The 21977-nt window shown below is 47.5% G+C and overlaps 1 protein-coding gene and 1 pseudogene across 1 annotated transcript; one reads left to right on the top strand and one right to left on the bottom strand.

Moving 5' to 3' along the window:
• Positions 1-3662: 3662 nt before the first annotated feature.
• Krt4 (keratin 4) lies at positions 3663-10604 on the top strand. Its single transcript, XM_010609265.1, has 9 exons — positions 3663-4157; positions 5962-6176; positions 7133-7193; positions 7723-7818; positions 8368-8532; positions 8794-8919; positions 9349-9569; positions 9816-9850; positions 9950-10604. The coding sequence occupies exons 1-9, from the start codon at positions 3672-3674 to the stop codon at positions 10138-10140; spliced, it is 1596 nt and encodes a 531-aa protein (XP_010607567.1). The 5' UTR covers positions 3663-3671; the 3' UTR covers positions 10141-10604.
• Positions 10605-21405: 10801 nt separating this feature from the next.
• Positions 21406-21892, bottom strand: LOC104851892 (annotated as a pseudogene).
• Between the last annotated feature and the right edge of the window lie 85 nt (positions 21893-21977).

The following is a 21977-nucleotide window of genomic DNA, read 5'->3' as shown; positions in this document are numbered from 1 at the left end:
GGCTCTAGCTCCCAGAGAGTGACTCAGGCCTATAGGACAGTTAGGGTTGGGTGACTGAATGGGCCAAAGGCACAACCTGGCCAGGGAAGGATGGGCGCTTTCCCACAGCATGCACCAGGTTTGGGGCTGACTGACAGGAGCCTCAGAATCCATAATCCTGGTTGAATGCAAGGGCTTTGCCACCCTCACCAGAAAGCCCTGGGCAAACACGTCTTCCTTGCTCCACACCTGCAGGAGCTCATCCCTCTGTGTTGAGGTTGGGACAACTGCCAAAGGCAAAGGGTCATGGTGGGCAGTGGGGAGTGGTGTGTATGGTGGGGGTGGGGGGCAGGGGGCAAGCTTTTAGCTGTCACTGCCAGGTAGAACCTTACTCTGTCACCTGCTGCTGAGCTGGTAGGAAGGAGACAACTTTGCCAGAAAGAATGTCTTTCCTCTGCCTCTCCCTTCACCACAGGCTGCAAAGTGGTCTTCCTTGAGAAGTCCTTCCTTAAATCTGCCTTCAGTTTCTTATGCTTAAGTTGAGGATTTTGTCAATGTCTGGCAATTTCAATTTAATAATAAGGCCACAGGGTATGGCTCTAGATTAGAACTTCCTACTTGATCTGGCACTGTTATAGGATTTGCCATTAAACTAATTTGGGTTTAGTTAACAGGAGAACACAGGACTGGTCCCCCAGGACAATGTCATACCATACTGATTGCCTGCAAGAATAGGGACACATAAACCAAGCACACAATCATGAAACAAGAGTAAGGACAGAAAGGAACTGGGCACACACCTTGTTGCTAAGACTCTTGTGTCATCTTGCTGGGTCTACCTGAGTTGCTGAGGATCTTTTCTTTGCTCTGAGGATTCTGTGTACGGCAGCATCACCCATATAAAATTTTGTGGTGCAGAGGTTAAGGTCATAAGCATTGATATCAGATAGGATAGGCTTCCCATCTCCATTACTTGCTAGCTACGTGATCTCAGGCAGGAAAGTTTTCAACTGTGGCTCCACACTTTGTATCCCACAGGCATTACATAAGTCTGATTGCTAATTATACAAGATTTTTTCTGAAAATTCCCTCTTGCTCTCTTTTTAAACCTAATCTGACCACAGCTCTGGACTCAGTACACCTGCAACATTTTCTTGCAGTACTGGAGTGGTACAGCCACAGGTACAAGACCCCAGGGACAGGTCGAGAGTCATTCTGGGCTTTGCCTCTGCTAAGACAAACTCTCCACCAAGGCCCTGAGAGTTGCTCAAACCCTAGCGGCAGTGCAGGACGGAGTGGTGGGTAACAGATGCAGAAATGGAGGTGAGCAATCAGGGTCTGACACCCTTGCCAATCCTTCCCTTCCTCTTTGGGAAGGGCACCAGGTAATCAGATCTCAGCTTCTCAGGGGGTGAGTCTGCTCCTGCACCCCCCCAGATGTGGAGCAGCTCCCTTCTTCTTCACTGTGTGCCCAGTCAGCAGAACCTTGCCCCTTTGTCCTGACCAGCTGTCCCAATCAGGTTTGTTTGCAGTCTGATTCTGGACTGGCTGGATCACACAGCAGACAGACTGACTTCATACCAGCCAGCATGGTGCTGGCCAAAGGCCGTGAGGTGTGAAGACTTTGGGACTAGGCTGATGTGGATTCAAGTCGTGACTCTACCACATGCTTTGCAAACCCAGGAAGCTATTTTATCTGCCTGAGCACCCATGAGTAGTGCTAATGCTGCCAACTGCAGAGACCCTTTAAGAAGATGCATTGACCTGCTGTATGCAAATCAGGTATCCTGCATACTGCTTGGCTCAGCAAATTCTGGTGGGAAGGATGCTTGAGTGCTCAATGCTTTCCCTGGTTAGACCTGGGTCCTACTCATCCAACAGTAGGTGGTCCTGGCTCTGGAAGGCTCTCTGCTGCGGGTGGACCAACCTATTACTCCAGCCTCCTCTTGTGGACATCTGATGGGGCCTGGGCCTCTGGTTCTCACAGCCACAGCCCCAACGCCGCTTGAGTACCTAGAGGCCATCTGGGCAGCCACAGGGTGAGTTAGCCAGACTGAGGCAGAGCAGAGGTGGAGGGGAGGAGAAGGAACTGGCTGAACTCCCTGTTGGTCTGTCCCTGTGCTTGGGGCCTGGACCTAAGCACCCACTCCTCACCTGCGGACTCATTTCCTGTATGGAGAGATCCAGCTGTGGCCTGCTTTCATTTTGCCTAGGGCAGCTTGGGCCCATGGGATTATCCAGATGGTAGTCACTGCTCTTTCTCAGATCTGGGGTCATTTCCTTCATGAAGGACAGAGGAGATAAGGAGAACAGGGCTGGGTATTTAGCTCAGTGGTTCCGGCGCCTGCCTCACAAGTGCGAGGACCCAAGCACAATCTCCAGTACCAAAATCCAAAAAAAAAAAAAAAAAAAAAAAAAAAAAAAAAAAAGGAGATAAGGACAACATAGGTCTATCTAATAGCCACTAATAAGTGACAATGGCAGGGCCTGGGAAGAGATTTCATGCTCGCTGACCTCTGTGCTAGGTTCCATAGGTACATTATCCCATCAGTGTAGCCCTGTGTTCAAAATGAGTAGATGTCTTGGATGGGTTCAGAGAGGTTAGGTGATCTGCCCAAGGCTGCATAGTTAGTAGCAACAGGTGGAATCTGAATACAGATCTATTGCTCTCAGTGGGAAAGAACTTAAGTTGGGGCTTAAAACTGGGATTTTGCATGTAGAACTATGGCTCTGAGAAGGGGACACTTGGTTCCACCATTCTGCCAAAGTGTCACCCTCCACATCACAAATTTCTGTCCTAAATACTGGGACCATTCCCGGAATCAGGATCTGTTCTGTTCTAGAGGAGCGAAGCAAACTACAAGGCAGCAAAGGGAGCAGCAGGCAGCACCCATCAGATCCTGGAGTGGGCTCTGCTAGTGCAGTGATAGCAAACACTGGTGGAGGCTGAAGAAGCAGCAGAAGTTCTGGGGGCCTGAGCAGAGGGCCAGGGTCATAGTGCCACCTCCTGTCCCTGCTCAGTACCTGGCTCCATGCCTGGCTGGTCCGTGAGGGATGTCTGGATGTGGCCGCTCCACTGTGTGCACATGGGGCCAAGCCCACTGGAGGGAGAGGAACAGTGGTGACAAACTACCAAGCACTGTTAGTCATGGTCCACTCTCTCCTGGAAAGGGGGAGGCAAATATTTGTGTTATTTCCAGTTTATGAGTAAAGCGACTGACTCTCAGAGGATGACTTGCTTAAGGTGTGCAGAGTGGGCAGGAGGCCTCGAACCTAGGCCCTTGAGTCCAAAATCCTGCTGTGGAAGAGAATGGCAATGTGGCTCTTGCCTGGAGTAGTGACCACTGTGGGGCTGGTGAGGTGGGAAGGTACTAGGGGGCCTTCGGGGCAGGATCTGGGTTGGGCTTCTGACCCGGGAGATTCTCCTAGAGGGGAATGGGACAGGAGCCAGGAACCTGTGCCCTCCCAGTGACTTCTGAAGGTGTGTTTAGTGACATGCTTAGCAGGTGTGAGGATGGGCTGGTGCCAAAGGCCAAGCCCAGAGATGTTTTGGATTTTTCTCTTTATACCCCTGCAACCAAGCCCTGCTGCTCCAGCCCATATAAAGGACCCAGGCTGAGGGCTGTGGCATTCACGGGTCTGGCCTTCTCGCCTCTGTTTGGTATCTCTGAGCTTGCCCTCCTCTCTCAGCCATGATTGCCAGACAGCAGGGTATCCGGGGCACATCCCGGGGCTTTAGCAGTGGCTCGGCCATCATTGGCGGGGGCAAGAGGGTCGCCTTCAGCTCAGCCTCCATGTCTGGGGGTACAGGGCGCTGCTCTTCTGGGGGTTTTGGCAGCAGAAGCCTCTACAACCTCAGGGGGAACAAGAACATCTGCAGCGTGGCTGGGTCTCCCCAAGGTTCTGGCTTTGGGTGTGCTGGGGGTTATGGCACTGGCAGTTTTGGTGCTGGTTTCGGCATTGGCGGCTTTGGTGGTGGATTTGGAGGCTCCTTCGGTCGTCGGGGTGGTGCCGGCTTCCTAGTGTGCCCTGCTGGAGGGATTCAGGAGGTCACCATCAACCAGAGTCTTCTGACCCCGCTCCATGTGGAAATTGACCCTGAGATCCAGAAAGTCCGGACTGAGGAGCGGGAGCAGATTAAGACCCTCAACAACAAGTTCGCCTCCTTCATCGACAAGGTGCGTGAGCTGTATCCTGGATTGGAGAGAGGAGGCTGAAGCCAGAGCTTCTGTGTCCCAAGAGCTCAAATATTAGCCCATTCAAGGCCTGGACAAAAACCATGGAACTTTGCTGAGCTTCTGTTTCAATGTAAAGGGGAATCGTCACTCCAGATCTTCCTCTTTTGCCCCACGCCTATGGGCTGACCTGGTGCTCAAAGCAGGCCTGTAACTGCAACCTGTGACAGGCTGTGCATAGTGGGCAAATGGCTTGATTTTGCTGGCTCTAGCCATCCCAGCTATAAAGTGGGCCTTGCTTTTTCTTAGGTTTTAGTTTTGGAAATTACTAACCCCATTAATTTCACTATTTGCACTTCTGTTCTGAGAGCAGAAGAAACTGAACAGGTTTTGCAGATGAAAAAGTGACTGATTCCTATGACAGATTCTGGGTCTCAGAGGAATCTTGGGAGGCCTCCTCTTTCAGTCTCCTGAGTGGGCAAAACCTCTCATTTCTGGTCCGTTTAAAGAGAAGAGGAAAAAAATTTTTTTTTCCCCAATGTATTCCTATGACAGATTCTGGGTCTCAGAGGAATCTTGGGAGGCCTCCTCTTTCAGTCTCCTGAGTGGGCAAAACCTCTCATTTCTGGTCCGTTTAAAGAGAAGAGGAAAAAAATTTTTTTTTCCTCCCAATGCTGGGCATTAAACCCAAGGCCTTTTCTCTGAGCTACATCCCCAGCTCCTTTTAAAAATTTTAAATTCTGAGACAGGGTTTTGCTAAGTTGTCCACACTGGGCTCAATCCTTCTACCTCAGCTTCCCAGAGCTACAGGCATTTACCCCCATGTCCAGCTAATGTTCTCTTTTTGGAGCCCAACTTCCTTTTTCATGCAGCCTGGAGATTAAAGTTGTGAAAACTCAATGACAGCTAAGTGTGATGGATGATAGTGAGCAGATCAGCCTGGGGAGCTGAGTCACCCAAAGATGATGGGGTGGATGAGTGTAGCCCTTGGGTCCAGGCTGTCTTGGGTTGCAGTGTATCAAAGTCTTAGGCCTCTTACCTGTTTGGGGACAAAAGTGAATAATCCCGGAGGATAGGCAGACATGAAAGCAAGATTAAGGGTTCTTCATCATTTCCCTGTCTTCTCTCCTTTATCTTACCTTTGGGTTCAGAAGGTGATCAGTCTCCTTTAGCTTTGCTTTACTGAGAAGCTCCTAAGGTGGAGACGTTATCTAAGCTACTTCCTTGGCTTCTCTGGCTGAATCTTCTCACAGAGTGAGGGAAAGTGCTGAGAAGTTCCCAGAAGTCTGGCTTTTTACCAAGACTCTAAATAAAGATGGCCTTTGTGCACAGGTTCAGGGACATACCAGGTCCACTGATAGCGAACTTACTTCAAAAGTCTTTAGTGAGTGTGTCTTTTCTTTGCCTTGGGTCAATATCACTTGAATGCCAAGGACTCCAACTCTGGTTGTATTTCCTAACTTTATTTTGTTTGATTAATCTGTAGAAGATCTGTGTTGTTCTCTAGTAGCTTCCTTCAAGGCCCATGGGTTCCTGTGCTGAGAAGCTGACCTTGCTGTTGGGCTCTGCCCTGGCTATTCTCTGTTCTACACAGCCCATAGGGCCCTTTGCTGATGTAGGCATGGCAACAGGGCTGCTGTGTGGACTCTAGTGAGAGTTGCCCCGGAATTGTAATGTGGTGGCCTTGCATGTGTGGCTCTAGGTCCACCTGGTTGCTTTGGATTGACAGGGCTGGTGCTGCCCATGGTCAATCCTCCTACATGAGCTTCAGGCCTGCATTAGTTGGATGGCTTGCTTTCCAATACAGGTGCGGTTCTTAGAGCAGCAGAATAAAGTCCTGGAGACCAAATGGAAGCTCCTCCAGCAGCAGACAACTACCACATCCAGCAGAAACCTCGATCCCTTCTTTGAGACCTATATCAGTGCCCTGAGGAAGCAGCTGGATGCCCTGGCCAATGAAAAAGGTCGTCTGCAGTCAGAGCTGAAGATGATGCAGGACAGTGTGGAGGACTTCAAGACCAAGTACGTGAGCATGAAGAACTCTGCCCTCCCTGCCCTACACCCACTGCTTTCCCATGGCCCAGGCTCCCTGGCTGTTCTCCAGTGCTTTAGAATTTAGGGCCTGAAGAACTCCTGAGGGGGCCAGGAAGGTCCTCTACTCTGTCCTTCTCTGCCCACAAAGCCAGGTTTCCATAGACGGAGGTCTAGAAACCCCAGTTACACCAAACAGATAGTTAGTGATACATTCAGGGAACTGGGTTTGCCATACACAAATGGGATTGGAAACTGAATGGATGAAAAGCAGAATACATGGTCAGAAGTATATAGGCTGTAGAGAGAGATGGAGCTGGTTTGAATACTGATTCTTTGCTTATTAGCTGTATGACCTTGGATCAGTTGCTCATCAGCTGAATCTCAGTTTTAAAAAACTTTAATGAGGATAAAAATTTTTAATTTTTAAAATGGGAGTAATGTCCCTGAATTAGGGGTTTTGAGAAATGAATGAAATTAAATATGACGGAGAAAGTATGTAGCATAGAGCTAGACGTAGAATGGACACCAAAACACAGTAACTGTTATTTTGCTTATTATAGTATGGAGCTGAGAAAATAAATACCAACACTCTTTCAACTCATTCACACTCCGAACCAGGGGAACTGAGAGTTTAACCTGCCCAAATGGCCAGAGAAGAATCCTTCCATGGAAAGAAAATCAATTAGATCCTTGGTGAATTTTCTCCTCACCCCTTATTTCTTTTTAAAGTTTTGTTTTAAAATAGCCTTTTTAGGTCTCTGAATAAACCAAGGCCTGGACTATAACCTCACGTGTGGTAATTACTCAGTCAATGTGTATTGAGTGACTCATGGGAAACACAGCTAATCACCTGGACACTTCCACACAGATGATTGAAAACGAATAGCAGAAAGCTGAGAAACACTATCTCATGGTGGGCTTTTCTTTCTTTTCCTCCTCTGCAGGTATGAAGATGAGATCAACAAACGTACGGCTGCAGAAAATGACTTTGTGGTGCTCAAGAAGGTGAGAAATGAAGGACAACAAGGAAGTGCTTCCAGGGAACCCCTTCCTTTGGCTGCAGTCATGGGTTTGTCCTTCTCTGCCTCATCTCCATCTTGCTTAGTGCTATCCAGATCTGTTCTGTCAAAAGAAGAGGTGACAGAACCAAGTTCTGAGGAATTCAGGAGTTTTCTCATTTGGTTTTGTTTTTTGAGACAGAGTCTCACTATGTAGTTGAGACTGACCTGGAACTCACTATACAGCCCAGGCTGGTCTCAAACCCACAGCGATTTTCTGGCCTCAGGCTCCCGATTGCTGGGATTAGAGGCATGCACCACCATGCCGGGCAGGAATTTTTCTCATTTGGACAATAAACTTCTATGTCTTCAGGTAGCTGTAGGGGCAGCATATGACAAATGATCCATTCCTCGCCACTCTAGCTGGTACTGGATAGCCTTTCCTAAATGCAGCTGAGAACATCTTTAGGGGCCAAATGATATCCCTTGTCCCCATTGTAATTCCTAAGCCCCATCTCCCCCTTCCTCTGTCGCAGGATGTGGACGCTGCTTACATGAACAAGGTGGAGTTGGAGGCAAAGGTGGACAGCCTCAATGATGAGATCAACTTCTTGAGGATCCTCTATGAAGCGGTGAGGACTCCCTTTTCCTTTCATTCAGGGGAAGAGGACGCCCTATCTGTGAGGTTGCCTGTTGGTTGAGCGTCACAGTTCTTAGATAAAACTCCAGCTTCCTTGCTTCCTTCTGACAGTAGCTTCTCAGCAGGGTCCTAGGAGGGAAGTGAAAGATCTAACTCAGATATTCTCAAAACCAGATGCTGTCTTAGACAAATTCAGGTGCTGTTTATCCCACAGAGTGTTTGGGATGGAATTCGTTGTGTCTACCATTTTTCTGATGAAGTGGATTGATTCCATTCCCTTCCATCCAACACATTGGGCCCCCTCTGCCTTAGCCATGCAATACTTATGGTCCTCAGAGAGCAGTAAAGACTAGAAACATTGTCTTTCTATATTGAAATTTCACCAGCCGCTTGATTTCTACTTAGAAATTTACTCCTCTTCCCACACAATGGGAGTGTTGATCCTGCTTCCACTTGAGTTTGTATCAGCCATTTTCATGACATCAGAGATCTAGTGAGATGGACTCTCCCGGAGGGCTGACGTGAGACGTCTTTCTTGCAGGAGCTGTCCCAGATGCAGAACCACGTCAGTGACACATCTGTGGTCCTGTCCATGGACAACAACCGTGACTTGGACCTGGACAGCATCATCGCTGAGGTCCGTGCACAATATGAGGAGATCGCCCAGAGGAGCAAGGCTGAGGTGGAGGCCTGGTACCAGACCAAGGTGAGTAACGGGATGTGTCAGAGGATGGGGTGGCTCTGGGGTTCCACTTTAGTGACTGAACAGGTGATCATCAGCTGGAACTCGAGAGAATTCAAGAGAACTCATTCAGAGATGAGCAGCTTCTCCCAGGTATCATTGATCCTGGTGTGATTTGGACTTGCTTGACATTTTGTGTTATCCTTACCATTTGTGGCTACTCTTACTGGACCCTACCTAGATACCCTTGACCTATATTGTTCCCTGTGTCTGCTTGGGTATTAGGTCCAGCAGCTTCAGACCTCAGTTGACCAACATGGGGACAACCTGAAAAGCACCAAGAATGAGATCTCGGAGCTCAACAGGATGATCCAGAGGCTGCGGGTAGAGATTGAGAATGTCAAGAAGCAGGTGGGCACCACTTCTTTCCTGCTGAAGAGCAGGCCCAAAGCCTTGGGTAGACATCTTTATGGTGGGCAAGCAGATAGAGCATTGGGCCAAAAGACCCTGAGCTTGTCTGCGGGGCATTTGTAGCTCATTACACAAGCCACAACTAGATTTTCTCAGCAGTGACCTCGCTGATGCGACAGGTCGCCCTAGTACACGGATTTCCTTGCTCTTCTTTACTGTTTTTGTTCATCTTTATCTTGTCAGTATGATGGAGCCCTTGGTGGGCTCTGGTTGGAATAAATGAAAATCTTGAGAGCTAGAGAAGGTGGTGAGATGGACAGATAGAATACTAATACCCTAGCTCAAGGATAGGTGGCCCAGGAGAGAGGACAGGTGCAAAGATCTTGAGAGCAAGGCACTGATGCTTTTGTCCACTGCCTTTGTCCCCAGTGCCAGACTCTGCAGACATCTGTGGCTGATGCCGAGCAGCGTGGGGAGCTGGCCCTCAAAGATGCCTATAGTAAGCGCACAGAGCTGGAGGTTGCTCTGCAGAAGGCCAAGGAGGAGCTGGCCCGGATGCTGCGCGAGTACCAGCAGCTCCTGAGTGTGAAGCTGGCCCTGGACATTGAGATCGCCACCTACCGCAAGCTGCTGGAGGGAGAGGAGTGCAGGTGAAGGGGGAAAGCAGATGGGAACCTGAGGGAGAGAGAGGCCCAGGGCCCTGAGTTTGGGCCTGTACTGGTTTGTTTGCATCAGTGTTGTCCTGGTACATTAAGAACCCAGATGGTGCAGTTAACAGCATTGCATTCAGCCTTAGAATTTGGCTGCTCAGGAATAGGAGAGGTGCATGACAACTGCTTATTGAGAGAAGGGTAGCTCTTGGCTTGCTGTGAGTCATAGCTTTTTCTCCCCCACAGGATGTCTGGAGAGTGCCAGAGTGCTGTGAGCATCTGTAAGTACCTTATGTCCTTGCCATGCTGCCCCTTCACCCTAATCTGGCCTGAGGGCTGTGGGCACTGGGAAATAACTTTGTCCTTCACTTCTCCTACAGCGGTAGTTGGTGGTAGTGTCAGCAGTGGAGGCATCAGCGGAGGATTAGGCATCAATGGAGGATTTGGCCTAGGTGCTGGTTTTGGCTCTGGCTCTGGAAGTGGCTTTGGGTTTAGTGGCGGTGTCAGTGGCAGTTCTGGAGGAAAGACAATCTCTACCACTACTACTCTGACCAGAAGATCTCAACGATAGAGGAGATGAGGTCTCTACAGGCCTCTGAGTCCAGCCGGGCTCAGCCCTTGTGCCTGTGATCCATCGCTTCACCTCTACCCTCCCTTCCTGATGCTCGTCTTACCAAGGTCACCTCCACTCTCCCCTGGGCTCTCTCTGCTCCAAGATGTTCTTCTCGGCTGGGACATGGACTCTGTCCTCTTGGAGTTTGGTGGATTCTTCTCAACTTGGGCCTCAAGACCTACCTGGAATGAGAGCACCTTCTGCTTTCACCTCCCATGGACAGAGGAGAAAATGATCAGGAGCTCCATCTCCAGGACTGTCAGCATTATACAAGTGGCCATCCCAGACCAATCTCCCCCTACCAGATATCTATGGACATCAGAATCAAACTCATTGTCCATCACCTGGCAGCACCTGGCTCTGCGAGGTCAGGACATTTAGCTCAGTTCATTCTTTCTGTTCAGCTTCCGGTGACTCTTCAATAAAAGGCTTCTATCATTCATTCTGAGCAATTGTCTTTGTTCTCTGGGGAGAAGGCTTTAGACTCATCTTTCTAAGTGAAAGTGGAAACTGGGGTTCTTGAAGGATCTGTCTATGCAGATCAAGGCCAGTTTTTTAGGTCTCTCCTTCCTAGATGCACAGCTTACTGAGAGTAGAGTACAGTGTATGGAGCCTGAAGCCTGCCTACAGGGCAGGGTAAATTCAAGGGACAACCAACAGTTATGCAAAAGATGCCCAGTATAGGGCAACCCGGGACAGCACTGTCTCAGGGCTGAGCCTGGAGGAAAGAGTTCAAGTGTGGAGGTGGGGGCCTTTGACAGATATGACAAGAGGCAGTCTGGGCTCTTCACTGAATGAAGAGCAAGAGCTGTAGAATCCATGAAGAATGCTTCTATCCAGTGTCTAGCGAGGCCAGAGATTATTGTTGGCACATTGATGAAGGCGGGAGAGGACAGTTGGGGGACATTTAGGTGTAGCCTTTGAGGTCCTTCTATTTCTAACCTGGGCCAAATCCAAGAGTAGCACAGTGTCTCTCTTTCCATAGAAACACCACACAGCTTCACATCTGTAACCTGACCCAAATCCCTTCTGCTATAGGTGCAGAATTTACTCTTTCCCCTGGCCACCAAATGGTGCTTCCCCCTTGACAGCCAGGGAGTTCATTCTGACTCTACTTTCTCCATACAGTGTCCATGAGGGCCTGACTGTGTGCAGATGGGAGGCTTAAGGGTTGCCCAAGGCTGGTTCTGCCCATGGGGCCTCTGAGGCAGGTGTTGCACTCCCTTGATCTGGGAAGGCAGGGACAAAGAGGTAAGGGTTAATCTGTGGGGCTTGTGCTCTCAGTGAAGGGACATTCTGCCAGGAGGAGTGGCTCTTAGGCCAGATGGCTCTGTCCCTCACAAGCCCAGCCCTAATCTCTCCATTGTCTGCCCTGGGCTTATTGCCCCATGTGTCAGAACAGGACGAGTTTGCAGCCTTGGGAGCCAGTTGGATGACTTTGACTTCTCCTGCCACTGCACCCCAGTCCTGGGAAACATCCACCTCGGCTCATTTATGAGTTTCTCTGCGTAGGGAGGGGAGATAAAGGTTGGAAGCAGAAGTGGTACTTCTCAAGGTCACCCTTCAAAACTGCAGCTGTGATGCCTCCTATTTCTATGCTCCCTGAGAGTGAGCATAGTGTGGGAAGTGTGAGAAGTGTGGCAGTGGCCAGCTTGCGTGGGGCTGCTGGGTCTTTCATGACCTCTTCAGTTGCACTGAAACATTTACCCAGCAAAGTAGGCTGTAGATGAGATTTTTGTCAGTATGCGTCCAAATCAGAGTGATTTTGTATGCAGGCAAGTGGCTGTGTGCTTGTGTTTTTTTGTTTATGTAAGAAGGCTCCTGTTTGACATAAAAGAGGGACCCCGCCCCCCACTGGCAGCCACATTGGCCTTTACTTCCAGTGCAGTCCAGGGGAATGGATCTGGCCAGGATCAAGTGGCCAGGAGTTGGCCGGCCAGACCAAGGCGATTGTTTGAGGGGAAATGCACTGCTGAGATCTTTTTAGACCCTTTGAGCTGATTTCTGGTCAGTGATTCATGTTTGTGAGAACTAGCGAGACACAGTTGCATTAATTGCCTGGTGGAGGCCCCATGATCCATTTTATTCTAAATCATCACTTCTAGGTATATTGAAGTCCTTTTCCCAGCAGGAGGGTCCAACTGCAGGTTGGCAGATCAACTCAGCTTACAAGGCTTCTGCCCTGACCCTCACTCCTAGGCTTGGGCTTTCATCCCTGGTCATTGTCCCACCAGTGGTTTGGCTCAGGTCCCTCCTGGCTTCTAAGCTGCTGCTACTCCGGCATCAGTCTTCCCCAAGACCCTCTGTGCTAAGTCGAGCCCTCTCAGTTCCAGAAGATGCTCAGTGACACTTCTGAAGTCTTCCTCCCATTGCCAGCAAAGCCGGAAGGATATAGTAAAGAGGACGTACTTAATAATGTTTCACTATGGGATTTTGGTTTAGCTTTGGGGTCCAGGCCCTGGGTCCTAAAACCAGGGAATCTAGCTCAGATATTAGGACATCAGCTACCTATGGAGGTAACCGAGGGAACTGTGTCACAGTGTGCCCCTCAGGACATGATCAGAGCAGGCCAAGCCAGGAACAAAGGGACAGAGCAGGCTGAGAGAAAGAAGCCATTTTTAGCACTTGCTTCAGGTTTTATTATTATTATTATTATTATTATTATTATTATTATTATTATTACTTTGCCACATTGCAGGCAGGGTCTGAACAGTCATCTCTATCCCATGGAGAGAATGCTGAGAGCAGAGAGTATGGCCTTAGAGAGTCTTGGTGCTAGGAGTCCCAGGTCTCAGGCTCATTGCTGCCCATGGTTTCCTGGTTGACTCTGGGTGGAGTTGACTCTGGCAAGTTGTTTTGCATCTTCAAAAATGCTTTTTTTTTGAGACAGTGTCTCACTATGCAATTCAGGCTGGCCTTAAACTCACTATGTAGCCCAGGCTGGCCTTGAACTTGCAGCGATCCTCCTGTCTCAGCCTCCTGAGTGCTGGGATTACCTGCATGTGCCATTGCGCCTGGCTTGCATCGGTAATTTTTCTACTTCAAGAGCTGTGAATTTGATCCTCAGTAATTTGAAGGCTGATGAGAAGTTAAATAAGCTAGGAAGAGGATTTCCTGAGAAAGCATTTTGACTGCCTTTTGCCAGATATCTGAACACCATCCATCCATCCACCCATCCACCTACCCATTTACCTACCCACTCATTCACTTACTCAACAAACCACCCATCTAAGAAATCTTGAATGGCAAGGGCCAAGGCTACACTCATCTTGATATGCAAAGTCTCTGTGCTTGTGCTTACTTGAAGGTAGTTGTTTAAAAATATTGATAAATGAATGAATAAATTCTGAGTCTCTATCAAGTCTGTACTAGGCAATGGAGATCGAAATATAAACACGAATTGAATGTGTTTCACGATGTTTTCAATATAGAGGTCACAGCGAGATATAAATGACTGGTAACCAAACAAATGGATGAATCCTCTGGGAGTTACAGACAAAGGTCACAGCAGTCCAGAGGTGAGGAAAATTGCTTCTCTTGGGTGAGGGCTTGGCAATCATAGGAGCCTTCGTGAGGGAAGTGATATCTAAAAGGGGTGTGGAAGAACGGGCAGGGCTTGGATGGAGAGATGGAGGCAAGTGTCCTGCACACATACAAAATACTGATGTTCTATCTTTAAAGAGAGTGGTCAGGGCAATGGTAGATGGAGGCATGGAGCTCTCAAAGCACTAAAGAGACATATAGTTTTTGACCAGGGATTCAAAGACAGTTCCATGATGGAGGTGAGGTAGTGGGTACTCTGGAGTGAGAGGGAGGACAGGGTTCTAGGCAGCAAGAATGCTAGAGGATCAGAGATGCAGGAGTTCCAGGACTTTGACCCACTCCAAGTGGGTCAAAGAGTTGTTACAGGGCAATAAATTCACTCTATGAAATCCTTAAAAGAGGAGTATATCTGGGTAAAGTGTGCCACAGGCAGAGGGAGCCACAAGTGCAAAGGCCCGGCAGCAAGAGTGTGGAGAGTATCTGAGGAACCACAAGGGGCCAGTGTGGCTGAAGCAGAGTGGAATGCGCATAAAGCCAAGCAGCTCAGCATCACTCCAGAATTAGGGTAGGGAGTGGAGGGAGGAGTCCGGAGAGGGAGGCTGTGGCCAGGCTGTGGAGGATCATGGTTTGGCCCCCTGTCCGATTTGTTAAGAGTTTGAGCTTTGTATTCAAAGACCAAATGATCTCAGGAGAGCTGGGGAGGAAGCTCTGGGCCACCTGAGCTTTTGGGGTGTGGCCTTGAAGCCCATATACTTTGGACACAAGCCCGGGAGCCAGCACAAGTGCACTTCACTCCCTATCCACGTGGCCAACACCACTTCCTTTCCCACTCTCGTTTGCTAGGAGGCCATGTTGCTGGGAGCAAGAGGATTGCTGTCATTGCTTTGTCTCCTGGCAGAATCTTCTCTCACTCCCGACATTGGTATTGACTCTTGTTACTTGTCTAGCACCTTCGATATGCTAGGGTCTATGAGTTGCTATTTCTAAATCTCCTTAAATTACCCACAGTGTCCCCTGGCATCCTGCCACAATCACCACCTCTGGTTTATGTCTAGGCAGAGTCTCTCAGATTCCTTCATGGAGAAAGATCTGTAATGTACGTTGCAAATGATTTCATGGGAAAATAAATTTAAATTGCTTCTTAACTTCCTCTTCAGGTTAAATAACCATTTAATGATGTTTCTACTTTTCCTTTTCTCTTTTGTTTCCAGCAATCTATTTAATAATATCCTAAGGTCTTCGTGAATTCTCCTTTGAGGAGGAGGCAGTGGTTCCTGCTCTTTCAGGCCTCTGGTTTGAAAAGTAAGGTGATTTATGCGCACACACATGCACGTGCACATACACACACGCATGTGCACACACACACACCCAACACGATTCAGCACAAATACAAGTGGACATCTCTTGTCCAGTACTTAATGAACCTCAGGTTTGGGGTTAGGTTTAAGCTAGCTCTATTTTCTCAAATTATTTATTAGGTGTTCCAAGGACAGAGGTGTGGTCCAATGTTAAGACTTTTCACTCCCTGTCTCTTCCCTTCTTTCACCTTCTCTTACGTCTCTGGTGAGAGTTGATGTGCAGTTGCTTTGCTCTCCGTCCCCTCCAGGACTAGACCCTGCCTTTTCTCCGTGTCTGTCTCCTGACCCCCAGAATAATATAGATTATGCCCTTTCTTCTATTCCTTCTGCTTTCTGCTGGAGGGTCCCAGGCTTGCAACTGCCTCATGACAATGGCAACTGACATCATCACAATGGTGACCTCGCTTCTCAAAAATTCTTCTCCAAGTTCACCCTTTTGAAGGAACAGGCATGGATCATAGCCAGCAGACTCTGACAATGGCTGAGATCTTCTCCAGTGAGGGACACTGAGGTACCCTGATAAATTATGGATTAAGAATCCCTGGAGACTCATTGCTCTGGACTTCAGGCCTACAAGTGGCCATACAACAGCTGCATTTCTGTCTGACGTGAAGATGAGGCTTTTGTCCTATTCACACACACACACACACACACACACACACACACGTGTGTGTGTGTGTGTGTGTGTGTGAGTGTGTGTATTTCTTGGTAGAAAATCTCTTTATTATGATGCAAATAACTTGCAGTAGTAATACAGTGTAACAACACAACACATTTAAGTGGCATTTCATGCTATTCAGCTCTCTTAAGTATTAAAAAAGAAAATATTATAAAAGAACATACATGGCCTAATTTTTGTGATACGTTGTTTGTAACACTGGCAAAGATTTCATTCACCTAGCTAGGTTCTTGAGAGATCCAGAGGTTGGAGAAGATCTTTGATGGTAAATGATGCTGAAGGACAGAGAATTTGGAGTCTTGTCCATGCTTAGTCACGGGGAGAGTGTGGTGCAGCCCCAGGGTTGGTTCAATGCTCAAACTCTGGTTACTCTGAGGGAGCAAAGAGCTCTGAGAAGGGGTCTGTATGGCCATTCCTGGGCTGCTGCTAATTCCACATCCCTCAGAGCTGTGGGCAGCAGTAGTGGAAGATCAGAGGTATAAATACAGCAGAGAGGGAATCCTAGCAATGCACAGGGAGCAACTATGTGACCTCAAATCTCCCCTAGAGGAGAATATGACACTGACTTTGTGTATGTATTTTCCTAAACCTGAACACTAACTTTGAGGAGTTGGTGGATTTCTTGTTTTAAGATGATCTTAATTAGCTTGGGCTACTAATTATAATGGGAATTGAACCACCTTTCAACCAGTTTTATTTGGTTATAATTCAGTGTAAGGGCCTTATTAATCCACTGATTCATTAATAATTGATTGACTCATTTATGCATTTGGCCACCCTCCCTTGATGAACAGCTATTATTGGCAAAGTACTCTCTTAAGGGCCAGGATATCCCATAGTACCTGACCAAGACTGGAAGCTCCGGGCACACACTAGGCACTTGAAACCATGTGCTGACTATGGAGTAGACAATGTCACCTTTTCTACAGCTACACTGTTCCAGAGTTGTAGGTGGACCTCACTGTCTCCACTGCTCAAGGGAACCAGAACACCCCCACCCACCTTTTTGGAGCTAAGCCCTGGGACTGGCGACAGGCACACAGCTCTGAGCTGAGTCCCTGACGCAGGTCAGCGTGCCTCCTGGGGAATCATAGGACAAAAAGCTAGAAAGTGGCACTGCTGAGCATGGGGTGAAGCCAGGCACTTCTTGCCAGGAAAGCCTGCTATCTCAGCACTTCTACCATTTCAGATCTTTCTCAAGGTCTTTGGTAGCTTGGCACAAACTGCCTTGGAGGCAAACCCAGCCCATGAGTATTTGGGATTAATTACCGCTCCACCGTTTGAGCCCAAGAATCTCCTGCAGTGTATACAAAAGGGATTTATTCTGCACAGTTGTCCGTCCCTTTCTCTTCCTGCCTCTGAGCTCAGTGTCCTCCCTGCTTACCTCTCACACCTTTCCCTTTACCAAGCTCCTCACCATGGACAGACAAGCCTGCAAGACACCTGGAGGCAGGAGCCAGGGCTTCTCTGGCCGCTCAGCTGTGGTCTCTGGTGGCAGCAGGATGAGCTGTGTGGCCTCCACTGGGGGCTCTGGTGGAGGGGCTTGTGGGTTCCAGAGTGGAACAGGCAGTTTTGGCAGTCGCAGCCTCTCTAACCTGGGTGGCAAGAGGAGCATCTCTATCAGTGTGGCAGCTGGTGCCTCTGAGGCTGGTGGTTTTGGTGGAGGGCGCAGCAGCTGTGGCAGTGGCCTTGGGGGTGGCTGTGGAGGCGGCTTTGTCAGCAGCTTTGATGGTAGCAGAGGAGTGGGAAGCAACTTTGGTGGAGCTGGCGGCTTTGGAGTGACTGGTGGTTTTGGTGGTCTTGGCTTTGGTGGTCCTTCTGGTTTTGGCCCCAGTTGCTTCCCTGGAGGAATCCAAGAAGTGACTGTCAATCGGAGCCTCCTATAGCCCCTCAGTGTGGAGATTGACCCCCAGATTGGGCAAGTAAAGGCTCAGGAGCATGAGCAGATCAAGGCTCTCAACAACAAATTTGCCTCCTTCATCGACAAGGTAATGGGCCTGACTGGGCCCCCCTTTCCAGGCTGGGACTTTGAGCTTAAGTTTTAGACACAGTGTTCATGGACCAGGCTAGACTCTGAGGAGATGAGCATCCCAGAAAGACGATCATGTCTCTCTTGCCCTCTGGGCTATTTTTCCATCTGTGAAATGTGGGAAGGATTCCTGGTCCTAACTTCCCACTAGGGATGAGATGGGGGAAAATGAGGTGAGAGTACAAGCATGCTCTTAGCACTCTGGAGAGTGGGATCAGAGCCACAAAATCTGTAGTGTTCACTTTCATTACAACCCAAATAGCTGGGAATCAATCTTGCATAGGTGCAGATCTGGAATCCTGGGACTGCGCCTTGTGTCCTGGCAGATGGCTTACCTCCTGAATGATTCTGTGCTTCAGCCTGTGTTAAATTCAGCTGACCATGCTGGGTCAGAGAAGGGTGTGTATTGTTTGAGGGGGGACGAGCTAGGATGTGAAGTGGGCCTGGGTCAGCTAGAAGCTGAGTACCTGAAAAGAGGTCTTATTATGTGAAACACCGAGGGAAAAGTTGAACCTTGTGAACTATTTTCAACACTTTCATGGAGGTGAATGACGCTTACATCTAAAAAAACAATTAAAAATAACTTCATGCTAACTTCCTTTAGTTGTGTTGTGAAGGGTGCCAAAAGACTTAAGATAGGCCTAGGTTAGCTCTTAGCTTTGTCACTCAGTGTCACTAACTCTCTTTGAGCCTCAGTTTCCTAGTCTGCAAAATGGGGATCATACCAGCTCTCATACAAGCGAATGGAGTAAATGAGACAGAATATGTGAGAATAGTAAGTAATAGCATAAATACTCAACAAAGCACAGTTTTCTCTTTTCTCATCCTCATGCATAGAGGCACTTGTGCATTGAAGAACTGGGTTCATTCTCCATATTTTCAGCCTCTGGGATAGGGGCTCCACCTGCCCAACTGAAGGGGCTCCTTTCCTTCCTCCCCTGATGTAGGTGCGCTTCCTGGAGCAGCAGAACAAAGTCTTGGAGACCAAGCGGGAGCTGCTCCAGACCACAGCCTCTGGTTGCAGCCCCCACAGCCTGGAGCCTCTCTTTGAATCTTACATCAGTTTCCTGTGCAAGCAGCTGGACTCCCTTCTGCGGGAGAGAGGGAGTCTGGAGGGAGAGTTGAAGAACATTCAGGGCCTGGTGGAAGACTTCAAAAAGAAGTAAGGGCTCCAACAGGGGAGTTTCCCTTCCTGGGGTATTAACTGGAAGGTGTGATGCTAATTTGGGATTTCAATGATTCCTGACTGTGCCTTCAGCCAATGCTCTTGGATGGCTTTATTGAGTGAGGCACAACCTAGGAGAAGGAGTTGACCGGTGGGGAGTGGCACTCCTACATGGCTGATTGTTAGAAGTTGAGCGGTGATAATAAGGAACGCTGAATAGCCTTGGTTTCTCCTTTATCCATTTAGTTGGGTTATATAACTGGTCTTCCCCAGAGTATTCATGCTGTGAAATTGGGGACCTTCCCACTCCCATCCTGTAGCCTGAGGAGGCCTCCATGGTCTGGCCTTGGAAAATTCATCTCCTAGTGGTAAATGCTTCTTTACTTTCTATCCTTTATCCTTTTAAATTCTTCATTCTGCCCCCTCTTCTTTCAAAGCTGTTAGATGGTAAGAGCAACATATAGCAAAAATGTATAAAATCCATCAAAGTAAAAGATAAAATATCCTCTCCTTATATTCTACTACCCTTTTGACATTTTCCTACATTCATGCGTGTGATATGCATGCACATATACACAGAGATATGTGCTTATATAATTTACAGAGCAGAGTCTTACAACTACATACTGCTTTCCAACTGGACTTTGAAAAAAATCTCTTTGTGTCTTTACTACTTGTGTCACTACTCTTTTATTCATTCAGCAACTAGATTGTCTATCATTTTCCCACCACTGTGCCAGGATAAAGAGGAGAACACACATAGCTTCTGCTCTCATAGAATTTACAGGTTAGCTGGAAGAAATTTACCAATTAGTGTATTTTCATGATAACATGTATATGCAGACTATCATTTTTTTCCAGTATACATTCTTATTTTAAAAGTGAAATTAAAGGTGCATATTGGGAATTAAATTATGATGTTTTCTTCTTTCTAGAAGTGTAAACATACATTATTTCTGTTTTATTTTTTTGAGATAGGGTCTCACTATGTAGTTGAGTCTGACCTGGAACTCACTATGTAGCCCAGGCTGGTCTTGAACTCACAGCGATCATCCTGCCTCAGCCTCCCAAGTGCTGGGATTACAGGTGTGCACCACCAGGCCCAGCCATTTTTTCTGATCAATAGTGTTCTATCAAACCTTTTATTAAACCAAAACCAGACAGATGACCATTAAAGCTCTTTGGCATCTCCTCATACTCAATCTGACTCAGAGCAGTAAAACAGCCTTTTTTGATAGGAGAGATTTTGACAGGAAGAGGGATAGAGGTGGTTCTGCAGAACTTTAAGACTCACATTTTCAGCAAACTAATCCCTATCCAACCAAAAAACCTAACAAAATGACTTGTACAAAACAGATTCTAAGCAAACCTGCATAAATACACTTAACATGCTATAAGAAGAGGCTACCTTTTGGTCAGTTTCTAGCAGACAACATACTTTAATTGGAAAAAGGTAATTTTAATAAAGCCAACATTTTTTCTTCAGAACATTAGCAAATAAAAAGTACACACATTTAATACTTAGTTTTTTAGTGGATGATTCTAAAAACTGTTAGTTTATTGTATTAGCCTTAGTGTGCATCAGCAAAAATGCTTTCCCAAAATTGATGCTTAAAAGAAAAGAGGCTTCTCTAGAAACAGCAGGACTACACTAGGACTAGAAGAAGGCAGTGATAAAGGAATTGTAGTCCCGAGACTGGGAGTTGGTTTTCACAGGTAGCTTTTGGTTAAGGATGTAACTTTCAGGTGATTCTAACAGCCATTCTTCTGCCCATAATATTGGGCAGAGAATAAGAGCTTCAGAAATCTCAAGACATGGGTAAGCTGGCTTGAGCAATATCCTAGATAAACATTTCCAAGGAGTTAAAAATCTCAGTGGGGCTGGGGATTTAGTTCAGTGGTGCCACTGCCTGCCTCGCAAGTGCAAGGTCCCAAGTTTGATCCCTGGTACCAAAGCAAACAAATAAAAAAAAAAAACACAAAACTCAAACAGGTGGGTCACTGGGGTTGAAGGACTCGAACGTTTACCCAAGTGACTGCTGCGAGCACATGAAGTTTGATGCAAAGCCTGCCTGTGGTGTTTGGGACAGGGAAGGTTGGTACTAATGTTTTCCACGCTGTCAACTCAGGGACTCATATACCGAGGAAAGGAGTCTTCCAAGTGTCCCAAAGTAGTCTGATTCTCAAAAGCACCTGAGAAGTGTATCTACTTTGGCAGGTCCACAAGGGTTACTGAATACAAGAAGGTGTTTAAGGAAAAGCTGAGGTTGGAGGGTCAGATATCTATATCTATATCTGTCTCCAATATTTATCCATTAGTACCTAACATTAGTGAAGAGCTGCCAAACAAAGTTAGTTCCTCTAAGACATGCTCTCTTGTTACCATTAAAAGAAGTCTCTGCCAGCCTACTCTGATGCCCAGAAAGCTCCCATCGTCTAGTGGTGGGAGCTAGTGCTGCAGGTTGTTCTGGGCAACTGGGTTGGCAGATGTCTTGTACAATGCACTTACCACTAAATCACTGCTTAAATTCAGCCTTTGGCCTTCTTTTTCTGCTCTGTAGTCCAGAAACATCTCCTTAAATGCTAGAAAGTCTGTGAATGTGAGCAGCATGTCAAATATGTCATCAGATACTTCATCTTTACGGTGCTTTAACATTGCTGTGAAAACTGACATGTTGAATTTGGGAATCTGCTCTAGCAGCTGTTCTTCGATATATTTTTCTATCAAAGAAAGATATTCTTTAAAAATTGGCATGTAGGTGAGTTTATTTTCTTCCATGTCTTCAAACTCTTGGTAGTATTTATCCATGAAATTTGCCTGCAGTATCTGGAACTTGGTATCCATGAATGATAATGTTCTCTATGGACCCAACCACAGTATCGAATTCAGCCTCAGTTGCTGAAGAGATGGAAAACATGAAGCTTTCTTCCTTTGGGGAGTCTGACACTTCCAGTGCAGACTCCATCCTGACACAGTGGAAAACCTCCAGGTGGTGTTAGGGTACAGGACTCCTCCAGTTC

The sequence above is a fragment of the Fukomys damarensis genome, unplaced genomic scaffold (genome assembly GCF_012274545.1).
Source record: "Fukomys damarensis isolate Sample0158 unplaced genomic scaffold, DMR_v1.0_HiC HiC_scaffold_15, whole genome shotgun sequence".
Classification (NCBI taxonomy): domain Eukaryota; kingdom Metazoa; phylum Chordata; class Mammalia; order Rodentia; family Bathyergidae; genus Fukomys; species Fukomys damarensis.
Note: the sequence above shows the minus strand (reverse complement) of the source record. Positions and strands in the feature narration are given on the sequence as shown.